This window comes from Lineus longissimus, chromosome 15 (assembly GCF_910592395.1).
Source record: "Lineus longissimus chromosome 15, tnLinLong1.2, whole genome shotgun sequence".
NCBI classification, from domain to species: Eukaryota; Metazoa; Nemertea; class Pilidiophora; order Heteronemertea; family Lineidae; genus Lineus; species Lineus longissimus.
Window position 1 is genome coordinate 11054794 of NC_088322.1, and position 16369 is coordinate 11071162.

General features: G+C 39.8%; 2 protein-coding genes across 2 annotated transcripts in view; one reads left to right on the top strand and one right to left on the bottom strand.

Annotated features, from left to right (window-relative positions):
• Window positions 1-6365, top strand: part of LOC135499426 (uncharacterized) — a 28410-nt gene extending 22045 nt beyond the window's left edge. Inside the window, exons 11-17 of the mRNA XM_064790169.1 lie at window positions 859-948; window positions 1250-1501; window positions 2144-2248; window positions 2935-3045; window positions 3390-3659; window positions 4175-4306; window positions 4487-6365. Coding sequence (XP_064646239.1) covers window positions 859-948; window positions 1250-1501; window positions 2144-2248; window positions 2935-3045; window positions 3390-3659; window positions 4175-4306; window positions 4487-4605 — 1079 coding nt within the window. The 3' untranslated portion in view covers window positions 4606-6365. The remainder of the gene's footprint in view (window positions 1-858; window positions 949-1249; window positions 1502-2143; window positions 2249-2934; window positions 3046-3389; window positions 3660-4174; window positions 4307-4486) is intronic.
• Window positions 6366-6370: 5 nt separating this feature from the next.
• Window positions 6371-16058, bottom strand: LOC135499889 (uncharacterized). The gene is made up of 11 exons (XM_064790915.1): window positions 16040-16058; window positions 15303-15505; window positions 14930-15028; window positions 13993-14060; window positions 13417-13604; window positions 12381-12583; window positions 11478-11695; window positions 10769-10952; window positions 8912-9064; window positions 8465-8581; window positions 6371-7768 (listed from the first exon to the last, which is right to left on the bottom strand). The coding sequence occupies exons 2-11, from the start codon at window positions 15502-15504 to the stop codon at window positions 7572-7574; spliced, it is 1629 nt and encodes a 542-aa protein (XP_064646985.1). The 5' UTR covers window position 15505; window positions 16040-16058; the 3' UTR covers window positions 6371-7571.
• Window positions 16059-16369: the final 311 nt, after the last annotated feature.

A 16369-nucleotide genomic window follows, 5' to 3' on the forward strand; every position in this document is an offset into this window, starting at 1 on the left:
ACCAGATACGCCTGTACCACCTAGGGTCGGGAAAACAAACCATCTTTACTACCATACGTTACAAGCTGAGTCAGCTGAGCCAGTGACTCGAAAGCAACTGTCTGTTGTCTTTGACCGTGCAGGTCTGTTGGAGCACATTATTTGTTGTGAACATCGATTTGGGCTATATTGTGCTGAGGTTCTGGTCTTGGTAGCCATTGATTGTTCACGGTGGATCGTTTGACCAGTGAACAATCGCGGAATAATATGGGATCAAGGGTGTAATGATGAATTATCCTAGTGGCTACTTTAAATTCACACCAGGATTCATTTCGAAAGCGATATTGTTGGTTCAAAAATATCAGATACAAAACATACAAAATCTAAAATCTGATTTTATCAACAATGCTATTACATGCCAAGGTAGAACATCCAGTCAATAAAGATTCCTATAAGATTCTTAGTTGATATTTCATTCAGTTCCATGTATATGTACATGCACATTCGTTTGAAGATTCTTAATTATTCTTAGTTTGGACATTTACTTAGAATCTTACAAGAATTTTATGACGAATGTGCAGGCGTGTACATGATTGTGCATGTACATGTTCATGTACACGAAACTCAGTTAGATCGTTACTAAAAATCTCATGAAAAGTTTGTCTCACTGGCTTTTCACTTTAGTGCACTGCACATACCTCTTTGTCACAGCATACTCTACTTTATCATAAGGGCAGTTTTGTTTACCTTTTATGGCTAATAAAACATCTGCAATCGAAATGATAGACTTATAGGTCAGCTTATTTAGGTTTCTCCTTGATTTCCTCATTAGCAGGCTTAGCGAGATTTTCCTTGCGTTGAACATTATTTACGTTTCAGTCATTCGCACAGACCAAAAGAGGCATCAGAAAAAGAATCGTCCCAGGAGGAAAGACACCCCAGCTGCACAGCCAAATCCAAATCAACTCGGTACGTTTTGTTTCCTGATAATTGGCAGGTTTTGCAAACCTTACGATAGCTACAAATGACGAAGTACATGTACAAGTCTTCCTTCGATATTGTAGATTAATCACGACTGATTTAATTTCAAACTGTGTTCAGCTCAGGTAAGCGCTGAAATGCCGGCGGCCGCTTCTCCAAAGTGGTTCTGTGGAGACCTTCTAATAGTCAGAATTGTAGTAAAGCGCTTTGATACCGCTTGAATCGGAAAAAAATGGTTATTGCATCTCAAGGAAGGTTCTATGTGAGTTTATTTATCATTGTGTTTCAGCTATTGATCTGCGAGTTGTCAGAGGCAGGAGCAACGCCATTGAAGAGGAGGGATCCGTAACAAGCCTTCCTAGCCTCAGCCCTCGGTCATTGGACTTTCCTTCGCACCTGCTTGGCCCAGCTCCTTGGGAGAAACCCGCCCTGCCAACACTTTCAACGATTGACACAACAAGGAAAGGTGTGAGGAAGAAGAGTAGTCTAAGAGTGAATGCTGGTAAAAAAGGGGCGCCAATCCAGCTGCCAAAACGAACTAGTAAGTCAAAACTGCATTGAAAACGTGTTCGATGGATACAGAGCAGATGGCATTTTCAATCGACGCAGTCTGTCATGCACCTTTTCAAGAATTATCAAGGAATCGGATGCTTTACCAGTAAATACCCAACGCTGAAGAAACGTGACATCATTCAAAAATAACAACAGACGACATGACGTCAACGGTAACCAGAAAAACGCCGATCGGTACTGATCAGACGTCTCCTAAGTGCACCTCGTCGATCTGATTTTTACCCAAAATTACTAAAAGCGTTTCGCCAATAACTCATTAACATCACTTTTAAATAGCCATTAAACTCATTGTCCGTTTCGTATTGAAGAATACATTCCGCGCCTATTCGAAAATGTTCGGAGGCAGTCGAAAAAGATGATGCAAGATCTCAAAAATGTCGCCAGATCAACAAACGCAGCACCGAGTTTATGGCGCGGACGTTTTTATTAATGAGACGGCGTTTTCCCGGCAACCGACGTCAACAACTGTTGTCGTTGTCGTTACAATGTTCGTGCGGGCCATGAAAATGTAAGCTCACGTGACTCGATGCGCCATCTACAGGGATTTAGCAAAACTTCGCTTCCTCATTGCACTACAACGATTGCAATAATATCCTTTTCTTATTTTCAGAAAAGATGAGTGTGGTAGAAGAAAACCCCTCACTGCCATCGCCAAGGACGAACGGTGACCCAAGCATCTCAGGCGCCATTGAGGAGGGTACCAAACATGCAAACGGTACGAAGGAAAAGAGAGTTTCCATTGACACAAAACACATTGTCGTTGGAGAGGATAACTCCATTACAGTGATTGACGAACCGGCATGTAAGGGATCGTTGTGTCATAGTAGAACTAGTCTCATTGTTGTTGCCTACTGTGATGTTGGCTTCACGCTTAAGAATGAGATACGGAGGTTGTTGTTGTTGTTGTTGTTTTTGTTTTTTTTTCTATCTTTTTAAAGTGGCCATATGCATATCCCGTAAATACGGAGAACGATAAACGATGTTCCACGGCATGTCGTTTACGTTTCCTCGGTATTCGGACACCCAAGCTGCTTACATAATATACGAACTATGTCCTTGCTACTATGTATCATGCTTATCGTTAAGCTATGACAATAGGCTACAGCTTTTGGTTTGCACATAACTCCAATATACGAACTATGATATGTAAACATGAGAACGGATAACACCTGAGCAAAATATCAGATAGGTGATTTTAATAATGGATTCCTTACGGACTACATTGTGTAACTAAGCTTTTGCTTGTTTTTCAAAATTAGTTCTTGAACGAATTGCATTATAAAGTCCATATCTCAGTCGATTCATAAGCAACTGGCACGTGTCAGGATAACTTACTGCACAATCAGCTCATGAAAGACTCAAAATGTTTCGTTGACCAAAATCAGTGAACTGTTATTGCAGGTACAAATGCCCAGACTGCTGATGCCACTTCTGCTGTTACTGTCAAAAAGAAGAGATGTTTATTACGGAAGGACACACCCGCGACGATAGATGTCGCTGGGTCGAGGCGAAGTAAGTGAGACTGTATTAAGTCCGATGTCCAATGCATAATGACAAGCCTGGTCGATTACTGTGAACCCCAAAGTATTTGCAAACTCTTTAACTGTTTTTGCAGCTCGAAACATCTCTCTAAAAATTAAGAAAAGAAATCTCGATTTTTATTTTGGAGAATAACAAAATTCCTTTCGGTTTTTGAAATAAAAAATTGCTGGTTCGCATTTGTTCTCGCTAAATATTTCCAGTTTCCAGTTTCCAGTAAGAGAGTTCATTTTTGCTTTCTTGCTTGAGTAATGTAACTCATTGCAACAATAAATTTGCACCCTTGAGAAATTGAGTACGTCAATATATTTCTCCAGGTTTTCTAAATCAAATGCACGAAGACACAGCATGCGTAGAGGAAGTAGAATCAGACGAGGAAGATCAACACGTGAATGAACTTTCAGAAAAAGTCCGCAGAATCCCACAAAAAAAGATCAGTTCCTGCATCAGGCGGACATCAGAACGAGGCAATATTGACCTTGACATGACCTTGACCGAGACGCTGAGCACATATCTTCCGAAGGCGCGGAATTCAATCATGGAGGATGATATTGAGGAGGAGCATGGGTTATACAGAAAGCAATACCGTAAGTGAGCCAGGATTTAGTCACTTAGCGCCCATTCCGTATAACAGGTCTGATATGATAGTATTTTACTGTTCCCATCGAAAGTAAGCTGTTTGATTCTGTATTTTCTGTTGGAAAGTTTGTAAGCCTAAGCTTACACTATTTCGTATCGAAATTCTCAAAGAAAACTGATCTAAGCTGCCAACTGTATCTGCTTAGTACCAAATATATATCATAAGGTGCCTGAACATGGATGAAAAGAAGCTTGGCGGGAACCTCAAAATGCTTCGAACGGAATATTGAAAAAGGTAAAACATTTTTCATTGGGTTTCATTAGATTTGAAGACAATTAAAAGCGTTGTTACTGTTGTAAGCAATTATCAATATGCACTACAGTCACGTTCAAAAGTGGTATCGTGAATGATGTGGACTCACTTGTTATTTTGCTTCTCACTTTCACATACTCCAAACAAGCCACACTATTCGTTGAGAGACATATGATAGGTCGTCCATTTAACCTTACGTTTTCTCTGCAGCCTTGGAACATTATAAATTACCAAACGAACGGCGGAATGAGGGTCTCATTCACGCGGAGACTAAATCTGGTACTAAGGTGCTGACGAGGAAAAGCACACCAGCTAAGCTTCCATCGGTAAACCGGGCAAAAGGTAAGAGACGGTCCCAGGTCGAAGATGACAGACACTTTAGGGAAATCTATTAGAGCACTACAAAGACTTTATATCTTTTAACCATTAACGGCAAGGTGCAAACGTCCCGTCAATATTTGTTTCGTGCGAAACGGAACTTGTCGCCCGAGTCATTATGTTTTTTCTTAATCTTGTTTTCAGTCGCCCACAATCCTGGCGGTGCTTTTGAGGAGGAATTTAAAGAAGAAGACGACGAAGAGGAAGAAGGCGATGGTGAACACGGACTGATGTTAGAGGGCGCTGTTGGGGGATTACATTAGTTTATCTAACATCCATCAGATGGCAGTGTTTGTATTGGCATTTAGGGAACGTAGTGTCAGGCAGATGTAAATGAGCTATCCACTCCATAAACGTCAGTGAATTATTTTGCCATTCTTATATGTGGGTTATCCTATCAACGTGAGAACGGACCACCAATTGATTGCGCTGATTTCTGGTAACCCAATGGTGCCGCAGTTCAGCGATATTTCGAAAGATGTTTGTGGTAGATCGAATAAGGACAGCAGGGCAGAATAGTTGAAGTCAGAAGCGCATAGTCGAGTGGCACGCAAGGTGTATGCTTTATTCAAACACAACACGGATACATCAGCGTATATCTTTAAGAGGGTGTACGGCAACATTTTCTCGGTGCTGTGTTCTCTTACTAATGCTAGAAGAATCAAAATAAGTTGATCAGTTAATAATAAGCGGATTAACTGTTAGATTTCGTGCAAGATATTCGAAAGATTATAAGGGCAATCTGCGCGAATCATTGCATAAATAAAAAATACTTCGGATTTTGATTTCATAATGGTAGTGGTTCAAATACATTTATTCAAGTCCGAAGGCGGTTTCGAGATATAATGCTGTTATTGTTAGGCCATCTCTCCACGCAATTCACAGATCGCGAATTCGAGTTTCAAACTGCTACAGCACAGTGTCGTCGGAAAGCTGGTTCTAAACTTGTATCTATGTCCATGGCGAGTGTGGATGGAATCAAAAGTAACCGGTTCCAATACTTTAAGCGAGAGTGTTCGCAAGATCGTGTCTAAAAGACGTTCTGGCAGATATCGTGACGTAGGAATTGAGAAGGAGGAAGGAGTTGTAAGAATTGTCAGGTTGTCCAAAGACAGGCCGCGGGCCTTTGGCACAACCATGTCGATAGGGGAGAGAGCTGGCAATGAGTGACGTTGAATCTCGGCAAGGTTACCCTCGACTGGTTTATAACGCCGTGATTGTGCATGTACACACCAAAAAGATTTCTTACACTTTCAGAAATTACAACACAATCGTAAGTGGATTAGTTACATTGGTCGTATAGTTTGGACAATGAGAGCCATGTAGTTAAACATGTTTGTGTGCAGCGCCAGCAGTGTAGAAAATGTCAATGCCAATTGCGCAATAACTTATGCATGCGGTGACGTCAAACAGACTGGAAGCAAAAAGGTATTGAAGTCAGCTACGCGTGGCAGTGTAAATAATATCTAAAATTGTGGGAGCTATATATTTAGAATTAAAAGTATTATGATACGTTGGTGTCACCTTGTTCAAAGTGACTTCCTTTGCACTGTAAATGCAATTCGTCCCCGTGCCAGAACTGTGCAATGTGCGACTTGAACGCATATCTCAACGAATGTACATAGTCCTGTACACGGAAATGAACAAGATCTTAATACGATTGTTATAAGAATTTTATTCGGACTTTCAACCTTGGTGGACAAAGCAAGTCCCTTTTTCATGACATGACAAGTGTATAGAACAAAGGCAGAATGTCAAGTCGCTACCCCTTTCCCTGCCCTAATGTATGTACATGTATTGAAATCCATTGCACGAATGCTTTAAAAGTGTCATCATCACCAGGCGAATCAGTGGCCCTGCGACCTCCGGAGTGCGGACATGCATCCATTGTCTGCGGTGGTTGATGTGGAGCGCGCACGGCAGTTATGATTCACCATCATGGCGATGGAATTGGGTGTCCTTTTTTAATAAAACGTTAGTTTTTAACAACAGTTGTGTCATTTGCGTGTCTGTAAAGCACACCAATAATTGTCAATAACTGAATTTCATTGTATGGCTTTTTGAATAAAAATTCAAAATATGTATGATAGGATTTATTTTCTATTTACTTGGTATGGTATACCGCAAAGGTTAAGTGTACTTCAAAAGTTTCCATTTGTACGACTAAATATAGAATAAAACGGGAAAGAAACATGTTCAAAGCTAAACATCCTGACGTAACCAGTGTTTTTCAATATACTCACCCTTGGTAAGTATAGCACCTGATCTCAGGATGAAAACTTAAGTGCACTGCCCTTGAACTATCTTCACGGTCATCTATTAAGGAAGGGAAGATCGACCCCGGGCTTAGAATTTGACATAAAAGGCATAACAGTCGGATCACACTTGACACAAAATTTGTTATTTCTGCGTGATGGCCACCTCAATAAAGTAATATCAGTTTCTGTCTCATAGCCTACGCTATCGGACAAACCAGGAATATCATGATCATGAAATCGTGATAAAACATGTTTGTAAGTAACCTCGTTTATCAGCTCATTGAAAGGATTTACGAATAGTTTTTTTCAGAATGTGAGAGCTTACTATTGATTGCCTCGAAAGTTGTTAAAAAGAGGACAAGATCTATGTTTTTGCCGTTTCATCATTTCACAATCACGGTGTTCAATGTAACTGCGAACGCACCGAATATCTTGCCTAGTCAGTTGAATATGACGTTCAATGATCATACTAATATTCCAGACATAATCAGTGCATGACTAATTGCGTAGCGGACGACTTAAATTTAGTTCAGTTCCTTTTTACTAATATGTACAACTTTGTAGTTCATTGAGCATACTACAAAACGATATAAGACTAGGATAAAAAATCAATATACATGTACATGTAATACAATGTAAGAGCACATTCAGACACGAGCATGTATCATTCCTTGATATTTCAAAATTACTTTCAACGTCTTGGGTAATAATACGTGTGTTCATGGATTTTGATTTCGCTTTCCTCGTTATTGATATAAATATGAATCTTGTATAAACAAAATCGGCTACTCTTTCAAAGATGAGTCATTGAATAAAAACAAGTAAATGCTCTTGAATAAAAACAAGTAAATGCTCTATACAGAAATATGTTTAATTCATTGACAGTTGGCATTCCTGTGCCAAACTAAAATAAAAGCAATTACTAGTCTTAGTTCATATCACCCAATGTGGTGAATGGTGAGTGAGGGCCATTATGTTTCAATATGCCCGGACCTCGCCTGGTCATTTGTCTCGCTGTCTTCTTGTTCCTTCAGTGCTATATCAATAGCCCTGCTAGCCCGTACGTACCAGATGGCAACCGGAATGTAGATAAGAACAAGCATTGCTAAAAGGATGCCCGCGTAGACGTAACAAACAATATCCGTGTAGGGCACCATATTTTTCAAATCTGGAAAAAAAGTGATTCGTTGTCAAAAAGCGGATTATGGTAGCTGTATTCGGAATTCTTAGGCAGAAAATTATGATAACTTTCTCGCGATTCTAAGGCATATATCGTCAATACTGGTGTATGGTGTACATGTACATGAACAGTGTGTACAAGATTCTGGCAGCATCCTTACAAAAAAAATTTTGGAAGGATTATACATTCATTGTACTTCATGTAAGCAATTCAATAATACATGTAACTGATTATCGAATAAGAATCTCATCAGGGTTTTTAACTAGGGTCGCATGTACATGTAGAGTGTATACAAGATGTTGCATATGGGCACATCCTTACAAGAATTTTACAAGGATCATACACCTATTCTACTTGTACAGAAGAAATTCAATAATATCAGGTTACCGTGGAAGAGTCTCATCAGGGTTTTTAGGCAGGGTCACATCCCACCTGTAAAATCGTCTAAAGGTGCACCGCACCATCACTTTCACGTTGGGTGTATTTCAGCAGGAATCATCACTAACTAGAATTTTGCCAAAACAGTTTTTGGGCACACAAATTCTGTGAGCAAGAAGATGCATTCCTGTGACGTGCAAGTGATACATGACAGCCAAATTATAGCAGGCATGAGCAATTGGAATGAAGAGGTATTCGCATTCAAGTCAATCAACAATTTGAAATAATCACTGCACACGTACATACCTACTGCTGCTTTTAACAATATGAAAAGGGGGAAGGCGAGAAAAGAGAAGTTGACGCCGATGGCTGCCACAAAGGTAGATAAACCAGTCGGGCACTCAGTCAGCCAGAACGTTATAACTAAAAGGTAGACCGTAATAAAGCCGTGATTATGAAAAAAAAACAACAAAAAACAAAAACAAAATCATTCTGTATGTAAGGTTTCCACTTGCAGTGGTCAGGTAAAAATAGCTGTAAGCGCTGTTACTACTGCAGAAATTACGAGAAAAAGCGCCGGGCGTATTTGGTGTTCGGGAATGACACAGTAGTACCAATCAGCTGACGCAAGATGGCGGATGCTATAAGTTTCCGGGCATTTATCATGTTGAAGTGTATTAACAAGGCTAATGTAGTCTATTGGGACATTGTATGCAATCCTTTTATGTGGTGAATTGTACGTGTGAGACTCACTTGCACTGTATGTCAGGAATGAGGCTAGTCCAAAAATAATGTTCTGCGGGAGGACATACATCGAAGATATACCCATAAGATCACGATTGGGCATTATTGACGCTATCACACCGGTCGTCAGCGGGGAAACTACGTTTAGGAGCATACCAAAACCTGGAAGTATATCAAGACATGGTTTTGAATATACTGGATCCACTCGCCAATAAGATCCCAAGCCTGACAATACCCGATTTCTACTCCCGCCTCGATGGGTCGAGCCTAAATAACCTGACATGATAGTAGACCTTTCGCAGCCACAAAAGGGGTGGGTTATCTTGTCTACGTTTCTTCCGATTGGTCTTGAGTTGTAATATGAAAAGTTTCGCTGTCGAATCATGACCATTCATGACAATTACGTTAACTCTTGAATAGATATCCCACCCCTTTTATGGCTGCGAAAGGCCTGCTATTGCGTTCGGCTGTTTAGACGGTGTATTCCTGTTTCGCCTATTCCTGTTTCGCCTAATTCCTGTTTCGCCTATTCCTGTTTCGCCTATTCAAATGTATTGCTAACCTCCCCACAGACGTAGGAATATGAATCGTCCCTTACTATAGTGTTAAAGGCTATCATTAAGAATAAAGTCTGAAATAATGGATTTAGCGACATGTCAATTATTTCAGTATTATTCGGAATAACTTTGGAAAATTATACATAGCTTACATCGGCTTATGTTTTAGCTTATTTTAAAAGGCAAGAAATAAAATAGTAAGAAAATTTTACCCTTTCATCAGATTTGAGAAAGGTTTCTCAGGCCTGCATTTTATATTGTTGATTCTCTTTCTTTTGTCTTAGTCAGTAACTGGCTTCGTAATAGAAAGAATACCTATAGCTACATTGTTCTTTACTATGACATGGGTTTTACAGCTGATTTTGATCAAATAATTATGAGAATGTACAGTATTATGTATTTTTATCAAAAAGTCATGAATTCCTGTTTTTATAAAATAAGCGACTGCTTTACTCTACTTAATCTATTAGTTTTTACTGTGTGTCAGTATGGTCATATGGTCAAATAAGTCCCGGACTGTCCCCGCTTTCAAGGTGACTCTTTCAAAACGGTCATGGCATGGTTTTTTAACAAAGTTGATGGCATTTGATTAGTCAAATTGTCATCACATCGTTAACATCATCCAATTGTCCCCTCACGTTTTCCCCATAAAATGGACCTGCATCCCTAAGGTTCCCCCTGGGAGAGTCGATTTATTGTAGGGGTACTGGAAAGTAGGCGAAACAGGAATAGGCGAAACAGGAATAGGCGAAACAGGAATTTTGTAGGCGAAACAGGAATAGGCGAAACAGGAATAGGCGAAACAGGCATAAACCGTTTAGACTCTACCCATCGAGGCGGTGGTACAGATAGGGTATTGTCGGGCTGATGCACTTCATCGTTATCATAATGATCATACAGACAACATTGGGCAAACCGCATTGAAACTGGTTGAATAGTTTAGGATATGTATTTTAACTTTCTTACAAGAGTTAGATCTTTTGACAAACTTCGGAAATGGTAAAAAGTTCTGTAGCATGCATTGCTGTACTTTTCGTGAATGTCTTGATGATGCGTGTTGTCTTGAAGCTGAGCAATGTCAATGCATTGTTGGTCAAGAAGGAGGATAGTAAAGCTGGTGACATTGAAAGACTTAGTACAAACTTATGTATTCTCCATTTCATGGGTTTGTCAGTGATGGCGGTCCGGTATAATAATGCGCACATTTTGCGTGGTACATTTGTACTCCTAAAAGATAAAATCGATTTGAAATTTCTGAAGGTTCGGTTTCCTAATGATATGTACATGTACATTCATCGGAGTGACTTACCTAATGTCTTTAGGAGGTTAACTAAGTTATTCTGCCACAAGGGGTGTCTACATTTCCTTATTGCTAACTCCATTAACGGCACGATTGGTAGAAAAACGGCAAGCTGTATGTTCCTGACTAAATTAAGTGTGCGGATCTCACCTTGGTTGAAAAAACTGACATTTGTGTCTGTCACCAAGTGGAACTGAAAAGGAAATGTTCAAAACACCATTTATATTAGTGGTTTTCTCCTAAGATCTTCTGCGTTTATAGCGTAGTTCCAGTACCTATCCTACGGCAACAAACTACTGAAACTTGCATGAAATATTGTCTTTTACCAAAAGAACTGAGATAAAAAAAGAAGCCATGTATAAAACTACAGAAAACTGATGTGCCGGGAAATAATATTCAATTGAAACATACTTTTCCAACAATTATTTTTGCCAAGTTCTCCTTCCTCATTGCACAGGCTAAAATGCTGAACACGACCTATTCCATTATCTGTTTGTGTGCATTTAACCCACTGTGTCGTTTGATGAACACAACTTTATAGAATTGAATACAGGAAATCAGATCCAGGCTGTTAAAACAACATGTTGAGGCCATCAATTACATAGAACGACACGTTTTAACACGTCGTTCTATGTAATTGATAGACATAATGTTATGGAGCTGAAAGTTGTACATTTGTTTATTTTTGTGCACAAAAAACTCTGAATAGCGATCTTACAGCATAAGGTGTAACGACCGATACAGCAACTACAGAGAACAGTGGAATCGTGATGACAGCCTTTCGAATTCGAAGTCTTTCCAATGTGCAACTGTTCACGACATCTTGTACGGTACGCATGCGCAGACTTGTGTCATTTGTATCGTAGTGACGGCGTGATGAAAGACACGTGATACGGTTTCTCACAATTTGGACCAAATTCGTGAGTGATCTTAGCCCTAAAAAACAACATACTTCTCTCAGTTTCTAAATTTACACACAAATAAATAATGCATATACCAACAGCATTTGATTCGAGGTTCTTGCTGTTCCCGAACGGCTGAGACCCAAATCAACATCCTCCCAATATATATAGCAGATAGCAGACTTTTGAGTCATTTCCAGGATGGACTGTCGGGAGATGCATATTTGTACATTGTTACTTAGTATGGCCATGATATCTCCCGCAGCATTTTCAGGTACATTGTTTGCTTATCGTAAAGGGTCGAGACATGTCTTCATGAAGAGGATACAAAAATGTACTAAAATCTCAAGCCGTGATGCTTAACAAATGCCAACATTGATTGATTGATTGAAAAAGTTGGCTGTGATGGGTGAAATTGGATTAAATTTTTAATCCTTAAATGGATTTTATATCTACATGTATCTGGGTTTTTTTTGTTATTTGGTTAGCATTGGTAGTATACAAATAGCAAATATCTGAGCTGGGTAATGCATGATACGTTATTCATCAGTGTAGATGTATTTTCATAGCCAAAATAGCCAAAAATCAACTCAGTACTTGTCTTCTGGGTTTTCTTCTCATTGAGTACGCTAAGTATATAATTGCGCTGAATACAGTAAGCTGAATGTTTCCAGTAACAATCATCAGCTTCTCCTAAACTATACGGATAATCTAATTACCTTCAGCAGGAGACCGTTTGATGTACGAGCGCTTTCCAAAGAGGAATACTGCTAGTGACAGTGCATCCAGTGTTACATTTGCTGCATGTCGTACAATTTGTGGATGGTGTAGCAACCAGAGTGGGGTATGTGGCATGTAGATATCGTAATTACTTAATAGGAAGTATTCTATGATGGTGCCGGCCGAAACAGCCATCAAAACCCTAAAATGAAAATGCATATAATTTTGGCAATCGCATTCAAGATCCCCATGGAACTATCACATGTTTCTAACCCAACCAGATAACTTGCAAAACATGTAGATTTTGTGTGAGGACCATTGAGAAACAACCAGCTTTTAGTATCTTTTAAATGTAATACATCAAGGATCTGTTCATTCAAACATGCCAAAAGCTTTTAACTTGAGTTCACGCATGCTTTAAAGACACACATATGATCGATGTAAATACCAGTATCAGCATGGTAGCAATCGGACTTTTCCACTGTGAGGTTAAGAAGGCATGTCACAAACGCCAGTTTTAAAATAATCTTATTCGTCGAATTATAATCTCGAAGGCATGCATGGTGCATCAGTCACTTGTAGGGAACAATTGGCAATTTATCGAATCGTCCCGTGGCCAAAAAGAAGTTCTTCATGACAAAGGACTTATGACTACTACGCCAAGTCCATTTGAACCGCCTTTCATACCAACCTCTGCTCAAGAAAATCAACAGCATGTACAATCATTTGACGTATAATCACCAGGAACTGATTTAATATGTATAAAAAAGACATCATAGGTTTAGACTTTGATGAGTGGCACCTGCAACACTAATATGATTTGAGACATTTTGCATGTCGTCACGTTACACCGACACTACTAATACAGACAATGTTTTTGCAACCCCGTACCCGTGTACTGTGAAGCGAAATGTAGTCCCGCGCTATTAGTTCATTGACAATTTGAGTGCTAAAGATGACAAATTACGCGTTTTCCTCAATGTAAGTGTTACATTATGTAAAACAATGTTTGAAAAAATTCGAAAAAACACCTACCATCTAATAAAGGAAGCCTGCGATTCCGTTTGCTGGTTTATCTGCTGGGATCCAAGAGTCAGAACAGACGGAACAATCATGCTGATGCCGGCGAGAAACATGACAACACTTGCGCTCAAAGAAGCAACGAGGAATTTGAGCTGTATCAATTGTGCAGAATCCAATGGAGCTGAGCCGCGCATATTCAACTGAGAGAGATTGCAAAAATACACGCATACTTATATTTGTAATAGGAAGATATAAATATCGCAATGGACAATTTATGAAGGATGCAGCTTCGGGCCAGTTCCCTTGCTTCGATCTCTGGACACTTGTTCCTGGGGGTCAAAAAACCAAGTTCCAGCCATCAAAACTCTTATTGCATTTTTTTAAAGATTAGGACATGATTTTCATATATCGTACAGTCGTATTGCCGACATGCAAAAGGAGAAATGTACAAATTGGCAAGTATGCAATTTTAGATATGGCAGGCTTGGTCATGTAGCGTCACGCGAAGAAATGCGCCAGAACTTCCAGTAGGGTCAAAACTTATCTAATCTATGATAATACATAATATTATTACGATATTCAACGTACAGCGATTGCATCCACTTCTTCTTGCCACGCATATAAGCACAGAACCACAACGAATGAAAGAAGAGACGCTGAAAGGAACAAACAAAACTCATTGTATTCAGGCCAGAGCCCTGTGTTAGACACCGTGTACATTACGTGTACATTTCCTGTTCATAAGTTTTGGTAAAAAAGTACCCCTAGGTCTAATGAGTCCTCATCAAATTTTATATGTGTTGAGAAGAACCCATTGCAAATATCATAATAAAATTCTACAACATTCTAATAACAATTGCCTGAGAAAAAGGGACTTCTGCACGGCATATCCGTCACATCGACACTCGCGCATTGATATGGCCCTACCAAAATAAAAGTTATAAACTGACCAGCAAGACCACATTTTCTTAATAATCAAAAAGCATATTTCTCTGGTGGCCTGACTCTGTAAATTCAGAATCAACCAGAGATTGAGAATCAATTCCACTTTGATCCATCCCAGCCATGTATTTACCACAACTTGACATTTTAATAAGCTCTATGTTACTGTGCCATACACTTCCGGTCGTGGATGAATGTCTCCACCCTTCAAGTGAATATCCTTGCATTTCAGCCTACTTCTCATTTCTTGTTCATTACTCTGGCGCAGATCAGTTTGCTAGATTCGGCAAACTTAACGACTTGAAGTTTCAATAAAAGACTGACGAGGCGCGAGAAATGAAGGGAAGTTGTATTGCTCGTGCGAAATTCGCTTTAATATGCTCATGTTTTCTGCTCTCATTATTCCCTTAAAGCACACCGAGTCATGGACTGGTTGGTTTTCAATTGCATTGAGTGTTGCATGCCCGTGAACAGGCCTCTAAACCTCATAGCTAACCACATGTAGAACAAAAACATGAACTGTCACGGTTGCTCTTTCAACTGAAAATTTATCATATAACAAAGCCTGTCTAATTTTCCTTACCTAGGGCCTTAAGACAGAGACCGAAGAACAGCGTAGTGTACTTCCCAACTATGACATCAGCGTAGAGACCAATGCACACTGGCATAGTGTAGAATAGCACTGAAAAAATAAACAAAATATTTTATCATACCATCAGACGACTATATCGACGGCATAGAATATGTTGCTGATTTTACGATGTCTTTCATCTGCAATTTCGATTGTTGTAACTCGTTTTAATTACAGCCCCTCCTATATTCAAACGCACCGTGATTAGACAAGGGTAACAGAGAGCAAGTCCCACCATCATCCTCTGCATCACGAAAGCTTTGAGCAAGTTTACTATCGACCCTAAACAATTCAAGAAAGCGGCCGCAGTTAAAACTCTCCCTACCTGCTGCACCGACTAAGACACCGGGCGCTTGCCTCACTTCCAAATGGAATAGATTAAAATCATGGTATATGTAAGAAAGGATTCCATTTGTGGAGATAAATTGGAGGAAGGAGATCGCCAAGAGACAGCCAAGACTCCGTCGCCGCGATGGCTCTACTACTGGAGATCGGCTGAGCAGGGGTTGCCTTTCTGGATCGGACATCCTAAAAACAGTTGATGAAGGCCTAAGGTGATTGCCTTTGCAAAATATTGATATGTACATGCATAACACTTGTGGTTTTTTAGCTGACAAGTGGACCCTCGCGTCGCACCCATCCGAACAAACGTCGATATGAATGCGAACTGTACCATCTGAAAATTGAGTTTTGAGAGCAATACGCCGCATTGCACTGACATTGGACTCCTTGAATCGGCTTGAACTGGCATGCCCGTAACCATGGTAACCAACATGGTTACGGGCATGCGCCAATGTCGCGCATTGAGACAAAAAGTGGGAAAATACATTGTTGAGCCAAAAGTTCATCCTCATAGGTTAGAATTGATGCCCAGCTTGAATGCACTTACGTTTCGTGCGATGATAGCTGATCAGCTGCGAGCTATCAGTGACGTATTGTCTGGATGAGAGGAAGAGTAAATTCGATAATGTTTGCGAATGGAAATACTTGGTATACAATCAGATAAGATGTATAATTTTGCTAATCTTGCTATTTTGGAACCTTGGGACAAATTATACTCACGCTTCGGGTTTCACACTGCACTGACAATATCACACACCCTCTTGTTAAAATCTCAATGTGGGCGAAGAGTCATGGGTGGCATTGGAAAACCCCGGCGTGCATCGTAATGCTGGTATGACTTCCTTGATGAAGCATTAACATGATGAAGGAATACCAACGGCCATTGGCCATTTCGCTTAGCCACAAAAACCAGGATATGGATTTCTTTTATATTTAGGAATAATTTACAGCATAATGTGTTTACGGGTACTGTGTTCGTAACCTAAAAACCTCAATGAATCTGTGAGAATTTTTCTTTTTTTGGTGCCTCACCAAGACTCAGCTAAAAAG